The following is a 15,698-nucleotide window of genomic DNA, read 5'->3' as shown; positions in this document are numbered from 1 at the left end:
CGCATTATAGCCGCATGCAACGACGGCCGCGCTTTATCCTACTTTGTTATGCCATTTCGTCGTGAATAATTATACACCGGTCGCTAAGGAAGTCGTGCGGTCAATAGCGAATATGCAGTTTGCGCGCTGGATTCGATAATACATACGCGCATGCAATCGGCGTCACGATGAAGAGGGAAAAAAAAAAAAAAGAAAGAACGTGAGTGATCAGGCTATAATCGCACGCGTTCGCGCGTGCACCCGACTCGCTCGTGGCTCGTCGAGATCGCTCTTACGAAACGTCGTCGCTGCTCAATTGGCCAAATGGATTAATAATTATCAGCTGTCCGTACGGAGCGAATCCCACTGCAGAGGGTCTCCTACTCTCGCGCACGGAGATTTCGTGCGCTGCGGTCAGCCGATATATATAATAACGCCGTTCGATCGGCCGCTTCGTCGGCCGCGGAGAAACGCGAAAAGAGGAGTCGCCGGCGAAAGAAACTCCCTCCCCCGCCGAAAGAAAAAAAAAAGAAAGAAGAAGAGAAATGTCACACGGAGTCTAGCCTGATGTCGGCCATTCCTCGGCCATTGCTTGCAGGTAACCGCGCGGGGCGCGTCCTCACCGTCATCCTCATCATCACCATCGTGTCATCGCCGCGCGAAGTCAGCCGCATGACACTACCCTCACGTTGAGCGGCGCGCGAAGCCAGCGGCATTCCTCGCAGTACTTGCAAAACTAACTGTGCCAATCTGTGGATCTGTCGAATCGTGATCTGCAAGCGGCCCAAGAAGGAAGAAGAGCTCGAAGTCGAGGACGAGCGGTGGACGCGGAAGAGTCGGGTCGTGAGAGTTGCGGGCGGGGTAACCTTTGATTGTGATGTGGTGGAGCCCCCCGAAGGACCGCGGGGGCAGGAGGTTATTAGAGGCAGATCGGTAGTGAGGGCACCAGGCACGGCTCGGCTGCCCCGAAGCAAAATCGCCGCTGGGGCGGAGGAGGAGGTAGGATGGTATGACCTCCGGCGTCATCCCGCCCGTCGCGGAGGTGGTGCTGGAGGTGGCGGAGGTGGCGGTGGAGTCGAGCAGCTGCTGCCCGGCTCGGAGGAGGTGGAGCCGACGGCGATGTCGAGGCAGCCTCGAGATGAACGGGACCACGTGAGCCGTTGCGAGACGCCCCGAGACCTCCGTGACCTTCGGAGCCGCGACTTCAGGGACTTCAGAGACCTCCGGGACTCCAGGGACGGGAGGGACATCAGGGAGGGACAAGACAGGCACTACCGGGACGACTATCCGGAGTACGATCATCATTCTACTGCTGCAGCATCTACCTCGGCGCTCACCAACAACCTGGTGAGTGACAGTTTCTTTCTCGCGGCAGATGGATCGGTTACGCGTCGAATCTCGAGTTCGCTGGTGGTGGTCGCGGATAAAGCATGTTTGTGTCGCGCGACCGTCCACGCATCACCGGAGACATGCTTGTTGCTACTCTACTAAAGAAATCACGCTACCTCGATAGCGTGCAAGATTATGTGCAAAACGAGTCTTCGGCTTTGCGCACGGGTTTCAATCTTTACATTTCCCGCAACCTAGTCAGTCCTAATGGGAAAGTCGCAACTATTGAGCGTTTATCCGCGGATAATCGAGTCGGTAAGCTGAGACCTCGCTCGTGCCATTCGTTCAGAAATTTCTCCCCCGACCGCAGTCTGAACTTGTTGTACTCTGAAGCTCCGATACTGTGCGATACGCGACGCGATGGATTATCGATCAATTGGACTTGATTATTTCCGCTGCCGAGTGCGCTGCCGTGCGACTGTGGCGCTATTTACATTTCCATCTGTTGGCAATAAAGCCGCGACACCGACTGGCTGGCTGGCTGCCGCTTCTTTGATACTCGGCATTGGAAAGAACAGAACTTGCCCAAAGTAAGCAATGTGAGGCCGTGGTGTAATTATAACTTTGAAGTGCATCCTGTCATCCGCCAAATAGAGCGTTGCGCAACGCGATAGCGGGTATTTTTGCGGGAGGGCTCTCTTTCTCCGGCGGCATTATATCTCGCGACTGCAGCAAGCTCGGCTACGAAAGCGCAGCCGCTTCTATTAAAAACTTGCTCCCGCAAGCCCGTTTAAAAGTTGAACAGCTATTTGTATAGACCGCGCATTGCCCGCGCGTCTCTCTCTCTCTCTCTCTCTCTCTCTCTCAGCGAGACGTGTTCCCGCGAACGAGGAGGAATGGTTATGAACTTGGGCTGCGCTGGAGCGAGCGAGCGAGCGAGCGAGCGAGCGAGTTTCGAATCCCATCGAAATTTATATCGCCAGCAATTTCCGTCCGTGTATGTCCGATTTCGCCGCGCGATAATGCACTTAGCACGAAACGCGCTCCGCGCTCGCGACGTACACAGACCTCATGTAGGAATTCGCGGAAATACGACGCGAATAATATTATCTTTGTATAAATAGGAACACGAGATGTGCGCCGCATATTAATTTCATACGCTGCGCAGGCAGCAGTTCGCACTATCTATCACAACGTTGCGCAATAAAGCGCCGCTGCGTTCGACGCGCGTCACAAGAGCGATCTTACGGTCGGCCGAGTCTTCTTGCCTCATTGGGAAAGTAAAGAAAGAAAAGCTCCGCGCTCCGACCGTCAGGCGACATTGTGCGTGAGAAACATGAAACAAGGGCGTACGGGCCGTTAGCGTGCGCGATTTTTTGCTCTTCCTGTTGCTGCATAAACAACCGCCGCGGTAGTCGTCTCGTAACGTTGCGCGCACGTCGTATTGCACAATATTGTGCGCTTCGCTCGGCTACGACAACGGCACTCGTGTCTCGCACTGGGGCTCTGTATCGCGGCTGCATTCGAAATCCCCCCGGATACACTTCGTGTATCTTCTTATCAAGCGATAAATTTAAATCAACCTCTGATTAATATCGCGCCGTTGCCATTCCCCGATAATCATTTATTGCGGTCAGCGTGCAACTCCCGTTACCGCGGAATTCCACATAATCGTACCATGAATCGCTTCGTCGCAGAGAAACACGTGCTCATTGATATCGCTATCGTGAGCTTTTGTGCACTGGTGTCTCGATGGAGATTGCTTTACGCACGGACCGTCAAGCCGCGGTTCTACGATCCGAGCGGACAGCTCGTCGCCCGAGCTGACTTCACATTTCCCCTCGCGGACCAATATTTTGCTTCATTTTCTTTCGGCGGACACGTGTCGCGTAAATTGCTCAATTTCTTCCCAATGTTCTCCGACTCGATGAGTAAAAATACACTTCGTATGTAATCGTGACGTAACACCAGAAACGTCGATATTTCTTAACGAATAAATCAGAGTCGCGAAAAAAGATCGCGCCGATGAATAAATCGATAGAAGAGAGAAGTCGATATTAACGCGGGCACGAGTTATTCTCGGAATCTTCGAAGCAAATAATATATATTAACATACAATATTAAATAATATATATATATATATATATATATTAATATATACGATATTAAAATATATAATATATATAATTTCGACCAAATTATAGATTCTTCGATGCGGGAGAGAATTAAAAAAGAATGTACAAATCTCGATGCGAGAGGACAAGTGGTTTGTTGACGTCAAATCATCCTGCTGCAAAATTAGAAACAAGACGAGGAGGAAACCTCGCCGCGCCCGAGGCTGGGGGAGGGGGGAGGGAGGAATCGAGCCTTACGTTAACATAAATATTCTTCGCGTCGAAGAATGCGCGAAAAAGAACGACGAGTCCCGCGGTGGCTCGCTCAGAGTCGAGAGACGAGAAATAGACGGCGAAATTCCCAAATCCAAGCATAACTCACGGTATTTGGTAGACCCGTGCAAAATAGACACCTTGGACGAAGGACGAATAAGCAAAACAGAAGATCCATCTGTACCCGCAGCGGTACGGTATCCGCGACGCAAAGAACGCCCGGATGGGAAAGATTAACGGAGGGGACGACCAATAAAGTATAGAAAATTCGACTTACCGTCTCGGGGTCTCGCGGCACCGTAAGGAAATCCGGGGTCTTTGCAACTCAAGTCAAGGCGCACTGCACTACTCGCGAGCGATTGCGAAGAACAAAGACCCGAGGTAACGGGCGGGACAATAACATTGGAAAGTCGAGAGTGTACGGGCGAAAAGCTGCCGATCGCCGAAACAACGGTCGGAGGGCTTCACTTGAGTAGTAACGCGACGATCACATGACGCTTGACGAAAGCAGCCGCAAATATCCAAAGTCGACGAGGCCTCTCCGCGATCGGCCGATATCCCCGCGTCAGAGGCGCGCGCTCCGCTCCGAGCTTCCACAATGAGAGATGTTTGTTTTGATACCTCAAGAAGAGAATTCTCGTCCATTAGCTAACTAACGACTCTCCTTCTCTCCCGTCAATTGATTTATACGTACGATTTCCATCCGCGCGTCCTCCCATTGACCCAATTTCTTTCGCGATTGAATCTCGCCGGAGGACCCTCCGCCACTCTTATCGTCGCAAATATATCGACGCTTCCCTTGTCCTCGTTGAACGCAATTTATAATAACCGCGTGGAAACCGCGTGGATCAATTGCTGTCGAAAAAACAATGTCGGGGGCTACCGCCAAGTAGCGCCGAACAATCAACGCGAATAAATACGTACGAGGTCAGATTGGATGCAGGCTTGGAGCCGCCCGAGTCTTAGGGCGCACCCGGAGGATCCGGAGGATTCCGTGGATCCTGTCTTAACGCGCAAGATACGCTCGGGAACTACGCCATTCTTTTATAGTTGGTCGCTCCTCTCGGTTCGACAGTTGGCGAACCACTTAGTCGTAACCAATCTCGTCGACGCTGAGGGGAGGAAGGAGGGAGGGAGGGAGCAAGAGAGAGAGAGAGAGAGAGAGAGAGAGAGAGAGAAAGTCAGGCTCCTGCGCAAAGTTTCCCTTAAACTCGGAAGGAGGTCAAACATATTACAGGACGAAATTGTATATTGTATAGCGGGGAGAGCACGAGACACACACACACATACACACACACGCAACAACGCGTCGTCGTATGAACCTCCGCGATGAAGGAGGATCGGCCTCTTTAATCATGGCGGTCGCTTTAGGCCCTCCGCGACATGCTCCGTAATCGGCGCCGGCGCTTTTCATTTAGCGTTCTTGCATCTTTCATGCCGGCGACTTCGGGGTGCCGCGCGCGTCTGCGGTCTTTTTCTCTCTCTCTCTCTCTCTCTCTCTCTCTCCCTCGTTCTCTCTCATTTGAGCTGCAATTCACCGCGGCGTCTTTCCCCGCTTCGCGTCGAGGGTCAGACTCGCTAATGAGAGGGACAGGGACGCGTAGCCACCCGGGGGCGGCGGCGGCGGCGGCGGCGGCGGCTGCGAGAGACGAGACAGGGATGACAAGGTGGAAAATGGGATATCTCTGCCCTCTCGGCAGGACGCTGCCTCTTTTTCGTCTCCTTCCCGAACACGACGAGCACGAAAGTGGGCCACCCTGTCCCCCCGGCGACGGGTCGTCGATTGCGATGTTACTCCGCAGGAACATAACGCGATATAAATCCGCATCGCGGCCCGTTCTCACGGCGAGGAGCGGATACCGCGAGCGCTGTTCTGTCGGCGGGGGTCTTCGGTTACGCGAGGAATTACGGGGCGTCACGCATGCTCGTTGCGCCTCGCTCGTTGTTTGCCCGCGAATTAAGAGATATCGCCGACACGAATGCGAATATCGGAGCCGGCTGCGAGCGGCCGGCGGTAACCTCGTTGGCCGGCTACGTGATTTCTCCGTGGGCCGCGCGAGAGACGAGTCGAGGCCGATGTTGCCTATTACGCTGACATATACCCTCGTCTGTTTGTTTGCGGTTGCTCCGCGTCGCTCGATTTGTCGCGATCTAGTCGGGAATGTCGAGCGATTCGATTCCCGCGCGCTTTTCCTCGCGCGAATCTCGGAGGCTCGTCACGCCCGACGTCGCGGCGCTCGCGCCCGACATCTCTCCCCTCCTCCCTGCCGCCCTCGCGTACTTGGACGTCATCGCGATCTTATCAGTTTCGGCGTCGATCAAATTTCGACAGCGCGAAGAACAGCGCGGGAGATCCGACCGCCGACATTTATCGCGAGGGGAGAGGCAACGTGCTCGCAATGAAAATATCGGCCCGTTATTTCCATTCACGCGTCCATAAATAACGCGCCACGTCCGAGAGAGACCTTATCGACGAGGTGGGTCCGTCGCGAAGTCCGCGCACTCTCCGTGGTCTCTCGATCATTTTATTAAGACGTTACGCCGCTCGTCGACTTGTCGAACTCCGCGCGCGCGGCAGGTAACACCTCCCGCTCGCTCTTCGCGATCCTCGACTCGCGAGAGCGCGAGCGAGCCGGAGAGAAAGCGAGAGAGAGAGAGAGAGAGAGAGAGAGAGGGAGGGAGAGGGAGAGGGAGGGAGAGAGAGTCGTGCGCCTCCTTAATCGATATCGTTAGGTAACGGGCGTGTTCGCATCCATCACGCGCGCATTTATCGTTAAACCCTTCACTTACGCCGCGATTGCGCATTCAGGAATCTTGCACGCTTCGTAATCGTACGTCTGTAATTATGCAAATGCCGGCGGCACGTATTACGCCGGCAACTATGTGTAGCTGCCGTACGCGATAAACGTGCGTGAACTTAAACGGGACTGCGGGAGAAGCCGCGAGCGGCGAGAACGCGCGACGCGGCCGAGCCGCGTCGCGTTGCTTACCGGCTGAACCGGTCCGGAGGCAGGCTCTCCCGCCGAATCACCGCGAGCGACAATTATACAGCGCTTTAATGCGCAAGGATCGATAAACAAGCCGTGCTGGAAAGTGAAAATCGCGCGCCGGCCGGGAAAGAGAGTGAAGTCGAGCGGGGGCCGCCCGCGGCGCGCACGTCCGATCGTTCCCGATACGTCTCCAAAATTCCTGACGCACCTGTGCGCGTACGTGCGTGCGTGCGAGTGCGACGTGCTGCATTGCAGCAGATGGAAATTGCTCTGTGACGGCCCTTCCCTGCGCGTTGGCCTCTCCCGGAAATGTTACCGGCTCGGGTCGGGGCGGGCTTTTCCAGCACACGGTGTAAATCATGCGGAGAATATTAATTATATATATATATATATATAACCACTGTGCTAATAAATATTAATTAATAATCGTCCGATAATAATTAATAAACCGGCGGCGCGATGGAGCACGACGTAGGTGATAGACGGAGAGCGAGGTGATAAAATTAATTATCAAGCGAAGAATACCGGGGGGGGAGGAGGAGGGGGACGATATTCCAAAGGGGGGGGGGAGAGCGGATCGTGAAAGTCGCGCGCGAATCAGATCGCAGGCGGAGGGCCGCGGCGAAAAATTTCGTTTGACGGGGGCGGTTGCGTTAGCATTAGCATCTAATTGGCGCAATGCGCGAGCGCGCGCGGCTCGAAAGTGGAGCGTTGTTATTGCTACCGCACGCAATTAATATCTCTCGATCTGCATGCAAAAAGGGCGAGCTATTACTTCCATAATGGCTCCGCTGCCTCTCGAAGCGTGCACGAGCTGCGCACGCCGGGAGTTTTAAAGGATTAATACCGCCCACGCTTGCTTCTCCGGCCAAACTGATTCAATTAGTCGATTATTTTCGCCCGCGAGATAATAATACCGCAGCGGCGTTGCGGATTACTCTTCATGCCCGGGCGCGGTGGAAACGGCCGCGAGTTACAGCGAGAGCAGCGATCGGCGATCAACGTAGCGTGCGAATGTGTCGCATAATCGGCAGGCTCCTTTCAAGCGGAAGCAGACAGGAGCTTGCGGCGGAACAAATTCCAACCGAGATCGAGATTGTATATCCGAGTAAGAAGAAATTGATCAATCTGAGCGAGTGAGAATTACATTCGTCGACGAGAAAGAGAGAGAGAGAGAGAGAGAGAGAGAGAGAGAAAGAGAGATCGCGCGAATTTATCGCCGCACCATTAACCGCGTGCGTGTCGCCGTTGCGTGCCATTAGTGAACCGAGGAGTGACCCCGGTCAATCTGAAAGCGTGCCGCAGAGGGAGAGGAAGCAACAATGTCGCGATTCGCGCGCACTTTTGCCGGGAAAATGCAAACTCAGACATTGCGCAACGCGTCTCGAATGTCGCGCCAAAAATACACCCCACACATTCGCCTGCGGGACGTCATCGACGTTAGTCGGGCGGGCTGCGCGAATGGCGAGCCGATGGGCGCAGACGGTCTCCTTGGTCGCCTGACGGAGGGCTCTTCAGGGTAGTGGGTCTCTGTGGCTCTGACTCTGGGTCCCCGGACCCGGTTCCAGCGAATATAGGTCAGTGTACAAGCCGGCAGGAGCAAAAGGGCTGGTCTTTTGCCCGTGAGCACGTCTCGAACCTTCTCTAGACTGCCTCGGTGTCGGAGGACTGCTAACGGCCAAACGGGTTTGCACAGGCGTGTCCCCCCTCCCCCCTCCCCCCTCCCCCCCTCGGCGTCCCCGTGTCCTCTCTGGCGTTTTCTTCGGCCGAGAAAGGATTCCACCAACCGGTGTCTCCCGGAGTCGAGATCCACCGTCGAAATTATTGTTAATAGGCCGTCGCCGCGCTGCCCGTGTATCGCGGCTGTGTACCAACATCGGTCCCTCCGACTATCTCTGGGCCCCCCTCCCCCTCCGCTGCGACTCCCCCTGGTCCCCCGAGGAATTCGTCTAATGTGTTGTAGCCCGATGCCTGCCGTAATTAAATACTTATTGCTCACGATCGGTCCCGCGTCCGCGATCGGCCGTATCTCGTTTCGGCGGGACGAAGACGGCGCGGCGACCAATGCGAGAGAGAGAGAGAGAGAGAGAGAGAGAGAGAGAGAGAGAGAGAGAGAGAGAGAGAGAGAGCGCGAGCGAGCGACGCGGCTCGGGGACGGTTAATTCCCAAATAAATTCGGCGCAACAAGTTTCATCGGTGGTGTCCTTGCCATTCTGCCGACGCGCGTCGCGCTCATTCGTGTGTCACGTACGCTCATCCTTATAAATAAACGCCGCGCTAATCCCGAGTATTTGCGGCGGTACGCGTCGACGCAACGCGCCGCGCGCGCGCGCGCGCGCGATATTTAGCCGGCCGCGGACTGGTAAAAAGACGCGCGGCGCGTGATTGTTGACGGAGGAGCGAGCGAGCGAGCAAACAGGTTTCGGCCGCGGCGCAAGGTTTAATTTCGATATTTGCATAAATATACGACTGTACGGCGGCAGCGGCAGCGACGGCGGCGGGAGGGAGGGGCGGCAGCCGCGAATTAACGCGACTCCGAATTCGTTGCGCATCTCGTTAATCGGCGCGGCGCGGCGAGATCGGTACTATTAAGTTGCGACGTGGCGCATGAGCTATTGCTGGAGCTTAGCCAATAAGGACCAAGCCAGGACTCTCCGGCGAGTATATATCGGTTTTCGATCGTGTCGCTGCCGCGTCCTGCCCCCGCCTCTCTCTCTCTCTCTCTCTCTCTCTCTCTCTCTCTCTCTCTCTCTCTTTCTCTGCCTCCCTCCTTCGTCGCTGCCGCCCTGGGTGACCATGAGTTCTGATTTGGAATTCGTAGTTGCATTCTAATGCGATACCTCGAGTGCGTGATGTACCTGTTAAAGCGGAATCTGTCTCTGTCTAGTTGCAAACGGCGCGCGAGGAAGCGCAGCAGTCGTAGACTGCAGAAATATCAATCGCGCCGTTCTTCGCGGGCACATTCGGCGGCTAATCGAGACGGCTCGTTAACCTATATCGACATACTTGAACAGAGGTTCTCACAAGCGAGCGCGTCGATTGGATTGCATCACAGTTGAGTAGAAATTCAGACGGCGGCGGAGCAATTAAATCGATACGTCCTCCGAGAGATCCTTCCGCCCGGGATGCCGGGAGTTTTCTCCGATCGCCAACCAGTTGTTTTCATGTCTTATTCATTTCATTATGCGTGATTTAAATCCACGACTTGTTTACTACAAGTGACATTCCTGTATTGCCAGTGTGTAAATGATGAGAAAGTGCGCATCACTTCGCGCACGGTCAGCTGGTACTGCAGATTCGCCGAGGTGTGTTTTCGATTTAATACGCCGCGCACGTCAACGGCTCCGATAATGCGCTTTCGATAAACAGCCGGTAAATGGAGTCGGCCGAGAGGACGCGATACGCCACACGGAACTGATTTGGGAATACATTTATGGAGCTCGCTTTTTTTAAATCAGCGAATCCCGACCCGAGTAGATCATGACGACGACGACGACGACGCTACGACCGGTCTGAGAACTCGCCGTGTCGAGTTTTATCTTTAAATTTATCTTTTATATTATTTTTTATTTCTATTTTTAAAATTCATCATTGAGGAACGAGCGGCCTCGAAGACGCTAAAATATAACGCCGTTTCTCAGTTTTCGCCAAAAACTGAAAACTTTTTTTACAATCTTTCCATCTTGGATCTTGAATTACAAAATTCACCGTTGAACAGAGCGACCCAAGAAACCTTTAAATACCGACTTAAAAAATATTGATCCACCAGAAATATCAAAACGCAATTTTTTCGCCGCTTAAGTCGATTACGTATTCATTATATGAAATACACCCGCAGTTTCTTAACGAACAAATGTTTCCTGAAACATCGTCCAGAGGATCTCTTCGAGAAAGACAGAAACACAGAAACGATACATTGCTCAGCGTCGATTCCATCGTCGCCGCTGGTAAGGAGCGAGCAGCGGAGGATGCAGGCTCTGGAAGAAGGAAAAAATTAAACGGCTGGAAAAGAAGCAAGGGGTTCGGGCCAGGGGGGGAAGAGAGAGAGAGAGAGAGAGAGAGAGAGAGAGAGAGAGAGAGAGAGAGAGAGTAGATTGGGCAAACGCGCGGAGGAAGGCAAGACTCACGGTCTTTGTTGTCCTAGGCTGGAAGGCTGCGGCCCACTTCTAGACTCTGTTTTGTTACAGCACGCCATAGTTACAATCTTTGTTTCCTCCCTCCAGGCCGCGGTTCTTAAACACGTTCTAAGCCGCCATCCTTTCGCTCTCCTCCAACCCCGGGCTTACACACGCGCGCTCTTCCGTGTGCGTGCACACGCATTGTGCGCTGCACTGGAACGGCCAGTGATGGGCCTGAGGAGACTCCGCAATGGTGCAAAGCCTGGAACATTTGTGCCGACGTTGCGGTGAACGGTCATATTTTTCACACACGTTGTCTTCAATTATTAGCTCCTCTCGTTGATTATGTACGTTTTTATCGCTCAACTCGTCGAGCGGCCCAATTAATCGAATGTATTTTGTGCCCGACGTGCTTGTCCTTCTTATCGCAGCATTTCTGCGTCGGCCGCAGTCCGACCTTCGACCTCCCGAAACGCGACGAAAGGTCTTTCCGAAACACGTCCACTCGTTCGTTCATTGTTGTTCGTCTGCACCGTGTCGCGACTTAAGGCCAATCCTACTTCCAACAAGAAGCCGACGAGAGGTTGCTTTAAGCCTCGCGCAAAACGTCGCCGTCAACGATGACGACGACGACGGCGGCGGCGGCGGCGGCTGCTGCCGCCGCTTCTGCCGTCTCGTCCTGCCGGCGGTACACCTGCGGAATTAGCCGTGAAAAAAAGCCTTCAGTGGGCCGCGTGCCTCCAAAATTGCAGAATTATTATTCTTCTCGGAATGCCGCGGCGTGCGCGCGAGTGTCGCCGGCTCGCGTTAGAGAGGACGCGCAAGGTGAACGACGGCCGCGGGTGGGGCGAAGAGGGGGGCAGGGGTTGAAGAGGGAAGACACGTTGAAGGAGACGAGTCAAAATGGTGGAGGAGAAAGAAAATAGAATGACCGGTGTGTGGTGAAGCACACAGGGAGCGAGCGAGCGAGAGAGAGAGAGAGAGAGAGAGAGAGAGAGAGAAAGATATCTCTTAGGGCCCTAGGACTTCCCTTTCCTCGTGGCGCGCATGCCCTTCGGCCAAGCGGATGGAAAGAACGGCTCGAGCGAGCGAGCGAGCGAGTATGCACCCTCTCATGCCTCTGCACCTGATCGAGCTCCTGCCGCTTAATTGGAAAGATTCACGAGGATCGCGCATTGTGTCCGCGGACGAGAGTCGCGTGAAGCACGCGAGGAGGTGGCACACGATCGCGGCTTAGTTTGATGGAAGCGCCCAGCTCGACAGCGAGATGAGGGGCTTTCGCGGCGCGATAAGCGGACGGGGGCGCAAGGTGCGTCGGATCGTTAGCTCGGTCGTTAACTGCCCGGAGTTGTCTTGTTTGCGGCGTAACAGCGTTACGTGTTGCGTAATGAGTTAATACCACGGAAGTGCGTAACGTCCTTTCTCTCTCTCTCTCTCTCTCTTTTTCCACCTTCGCAGGCGATCAGATGCTCTTTGCATCCTTACCCACCCCTTAAGAGGATTAAACGTGGCTCGCGCATGCCGGCTGAACTGCTATTCACGTTGCTTCCGAGTGGCGCGTGGCGTCGCAGGACAATCGAGCGCTCCTGATGGTAATGACTCGCGCACGGCACGGGATTGCACGCTCGCTTGCAAAACGACTGAGATACGACGGAAGGAGAAGCACGTGAAATTAGCGCGATTGAGAGCCGCTACCGACAGACCGGCCCTGTAATCGCCGGTGGGACAGGAACCGAGGCGAAAGTACACACGCATCGGCTGCAAATATTGGCTTTCCTCGTTATCTTCTTATCTAGCGTATAAGATCATAATGAAGACGTTAACGCTTTTTTTGAATCCTTCGTTGTAGTTGGAATGACGTGGCTTTTCGTACATTGTCGTACTTTGGCTACTGATGATCGCTGCGCAAGCACACCGCATAGCAGCTCTCAATCGAGGTAATCTGGTGATCAGCTCGCTCATTGTATCACCGAGCCGCCTCGCAAGCAAGAAGAGTGCGATCCAAGAGCCGGCTGGATTCCTCGCGACGAAGGAACTTTTGGCCGATTTCGCCTCTCCGCGAATTTATGACTCGATCGCGCATCACGGCCGGCCGCCGCGGCAAGTGTGGGCAATAGTTTTAAATGTTATACAGTTGGGATATTATACTTTGCAATTCAATGAACGCGCGTGTGCGTGTGCGTTACAGGTCGATTATACATATGTGCATACTAATTCGAACGAAGAGACTTTTTTATCGCCTTTTTACATCTTTCAAGTGCTCATAATAATTTCCTGTTTAGAGCTGCGCCCCACCACGCGCCGCGCGCTGCGCAAAAGGCGCGCGATATAAATAACGTCGTTACGTTTCACCGGACTGGCTGCTGTTTACCGCTTATCAGATTGTAAATCGTTCACCGTGGTCTTATTGTCGGATTATTTGCTTACGGCGCTTTTTACTTTACGCGCGCGCAACATGATTCCGTCACCGTAAATAAATGTGTATCACGTCATTCGACGTGTCATTGTTGCACGCGAGCGCTACAAAACGCTAATTTGGTATTTCGTATTGGAGCGCAAGCGTGTCTTAGTTTGGTCTCAACGTTCCGTCAGAGTCGCAGAGTGCGCCTCACAGACACGCTCATTTTCCTAATTACTTCTTTCCGCTTCTCGAAGAGATTTTTCCGTCTTCATTGGCACTTGGCTAATCGGCCAGCCACTGAAATGTGCGAAAATTAACGATGAGAGAACCGACAAGCATTAAGCACGAATAAAAAACCTCAAGGTCGTGCAGCAACGGCGATGTGTATAACCTTAAAAGTGTATCTACTGGAGAGTAGAGAAAGACAGAGAGAGAGAGAGAGAGAGAGAGAGAGAGAGAGATTGAAATTCTTCCTATCCCCGCCGAAGGAAGCCGGAGAATTTTGTATCTTCCTATGCCGGGCTGGAGCTCCGAGAAGCGGCATAACGCGCGGATCCAACGAATCGCCATAAACCATAAACGCAGTCCGAAATCCGCGAATCCTACGGCAATGATCCTCTCTCACTCTCTCGCAACGAGAGACCGCAAGGATCGAGCCGGTTCGGATCCTTACCGGTAAAATATCGTGGTGGTATCCGGCCGGACAGCCGAATATTATTTCGCCTCGTAAAGATCCTGATGAGAGCGTCGGGCTGGGATTATTTAATGACGCGTGTATCTCCGGTGCACGCAGCTCTCGCCAGGTATAAAGGTAAGTAGGGTGGCGCGCGGAGAGTGGTGTAGACTAAGAAGGGGACTCCTCTCAGGTATGCGAGTGCTCGACGAGCAGCAGCGCGCGCACACCGTCGCAAGACGCGGCTGTATGAGTGGGTGGGATACGTGCGTGCATGGAAGACGAGTCTTCTCGTCTTGAAGCCTCGAACAAATGACAGGGGAACGGAGAGGGCTGACCTTCTCTCCACCGAAAAGTCTCCTCTCTCTCTCTCTCTCCCTCCTGACCCTCCCGCGGATGTGCTCGTCCCGCTCTGTACGCGGACCCTTCAGCCAAATCGAAACAGGTACCACACACCGGTCGACATTTTGAGGGACGCTACAGCAGACGGGGGAGGGAGGGAGGGAGGCAGGCAGGGAGGACGATGAGGCTAGGGGACTCTCGGGATGGATGAGGGGGCGTTTTTCGGTTCTACCCGTTTGCGCGTTGATTTTTTGGCGGCTGTTTACCGCTCTCGAAACGAGTATTCTACCTGTACTATAAATATAACGCAACGGTGTACCATCTTCGCTTGTTACCACGGGCCTCCTTCACGAGACCCTGCCGCGCCTGATGTGTGTGCGTGCGTGCGAGAAAGAGAGAAGAAGGGAGAGAGAGAGAGAGAGAGAGAGAGAGAGAGAGAGAGAGAGAGCTCGTACAACTAATCGGATTAGCGGATAATAACAGCGAAATTCGCAGATTAATTTTCACGCGGCGTCAGAGTGATAAGCAGAGCGCGAGTGAGCGATGGGAAAGAGATTACGGTGAGATTTCAGACAGTATTGCTCGAAAACGCAACAGCCGGCACTTGGTAGCCGACGTACGATAAGGGAAAGGAGAGGAGTCGGAAGTGTGTTCACGTGAGCGTGCGAACGCGCGCGATATAACGTAACGCGGCGGTCGTTTCCGAAAATAGATCGGTGCTCGCATGCAACACCGCTCGGGCGTTTACGATTCGTTAAGGTGGCCGATTGTGTCGGCGCTGACAACTTTATCGCCATCTTTTCCGCGGCGGCGAGCAATGCACGGCGCAATGCCGAACATCATAGCGCCTTGGCAGGTTACCGCGCCGCGGTTGCAAGTCGTTCCTCCGCTAATTTATGGGTATTTATGGAACGCTAAATAGCATCGGCAAGGAAGACAGAGAGAGAGAGAGAGAGAGAGAGAGAGAGAGAGAGAGGTTCTCTCGCATCTCCCGCGTTTGCATCCGCGCGTTCTCGCGACCTCGAGGTCCATTGCTCGGCGAGTATGCAGGATTCGGGCGGGCCGTCATCCGGAGCTCGTAGCCCAGCCACGAGTAAGACGAACGGCCGCTTCTTGTCACTTTGGAGATTCCACGGGCACTTTATCACGGGGGATCTCAACTGCGCGGCCCTCTCAGCCAGATTTACTTACGGCCGAGGAATACGAGCCCCGGCCGGCTACCTGACGTTAAAGATGAAGAATCTTCGGGACCATCTAGAGCGGGGCAATCTGAGCCGCAGCGAACATTAGTGACACATCGTTAAGGTAATTCGAACGGATCGAACGGGACAATAGCCGCGCTCTCTCTCATCATCCGAGCGAGCTCGCTGGTCGAACACTAAAATATGAAGACGCGGAGGACATGCAGGGGTTCTCGCGCGTGTTCCCGCCTTACTTCTCGGCGGGACGCTCCTTCGTTAAAGAGACTTCGTGCGCTGC

The 15,698-nt window shown here is 54.0% G+C and overlaps 1 protein-coding gene across 9 annotated transcripts in view; it reads left to right on the top strand.

Annotated features, from left to right (window-relative positions):
- The window catches only part of Ca-beta (Calcium channel protein beta subunit), a 96,829-nt gene that overhangs the window by 2,893 nt on the left and 78,238 nt on the right, over positions 1-15,698 (top strand). For all 9 annotated transcript variants that reach the window (XM_025305687.1, XM_025305688.1, XM_025305686.1 and 6 more), the window contains exon 2: positions 578-1,326. In XM_025305687.1, the coding sequence (XP_025161472.1) occupies positions 1,099-1,326 (228 nt within the window). In that variant the 5' untranslated portion in view covers positions 578-1,098. The remainder of the gene's footprint in view (positions 1-577; positions 1,327-15,698) is intronic.

This window comes from Harpegnathos saltator, unplaced genomic scaffold (assembly GCF_003227715.2).
Source record: "Harpegnathos saltator strain DR-91 unplaced genomic scaffold, Hsal_v8.6 scaffold708, whole genome shotgun sequence".
In the NCBI taxonomy this organism is placed as follows: domain Eukaryota; kingdom Metazoa; phylum Arthropoda; class Insecta; order Hymenoptera; family Formicidae; genus Harpegnathos; species Harpegnathos saltator.
This window is presented reverse-complemented; position numbering and strand designations above follow the sequence as displayed.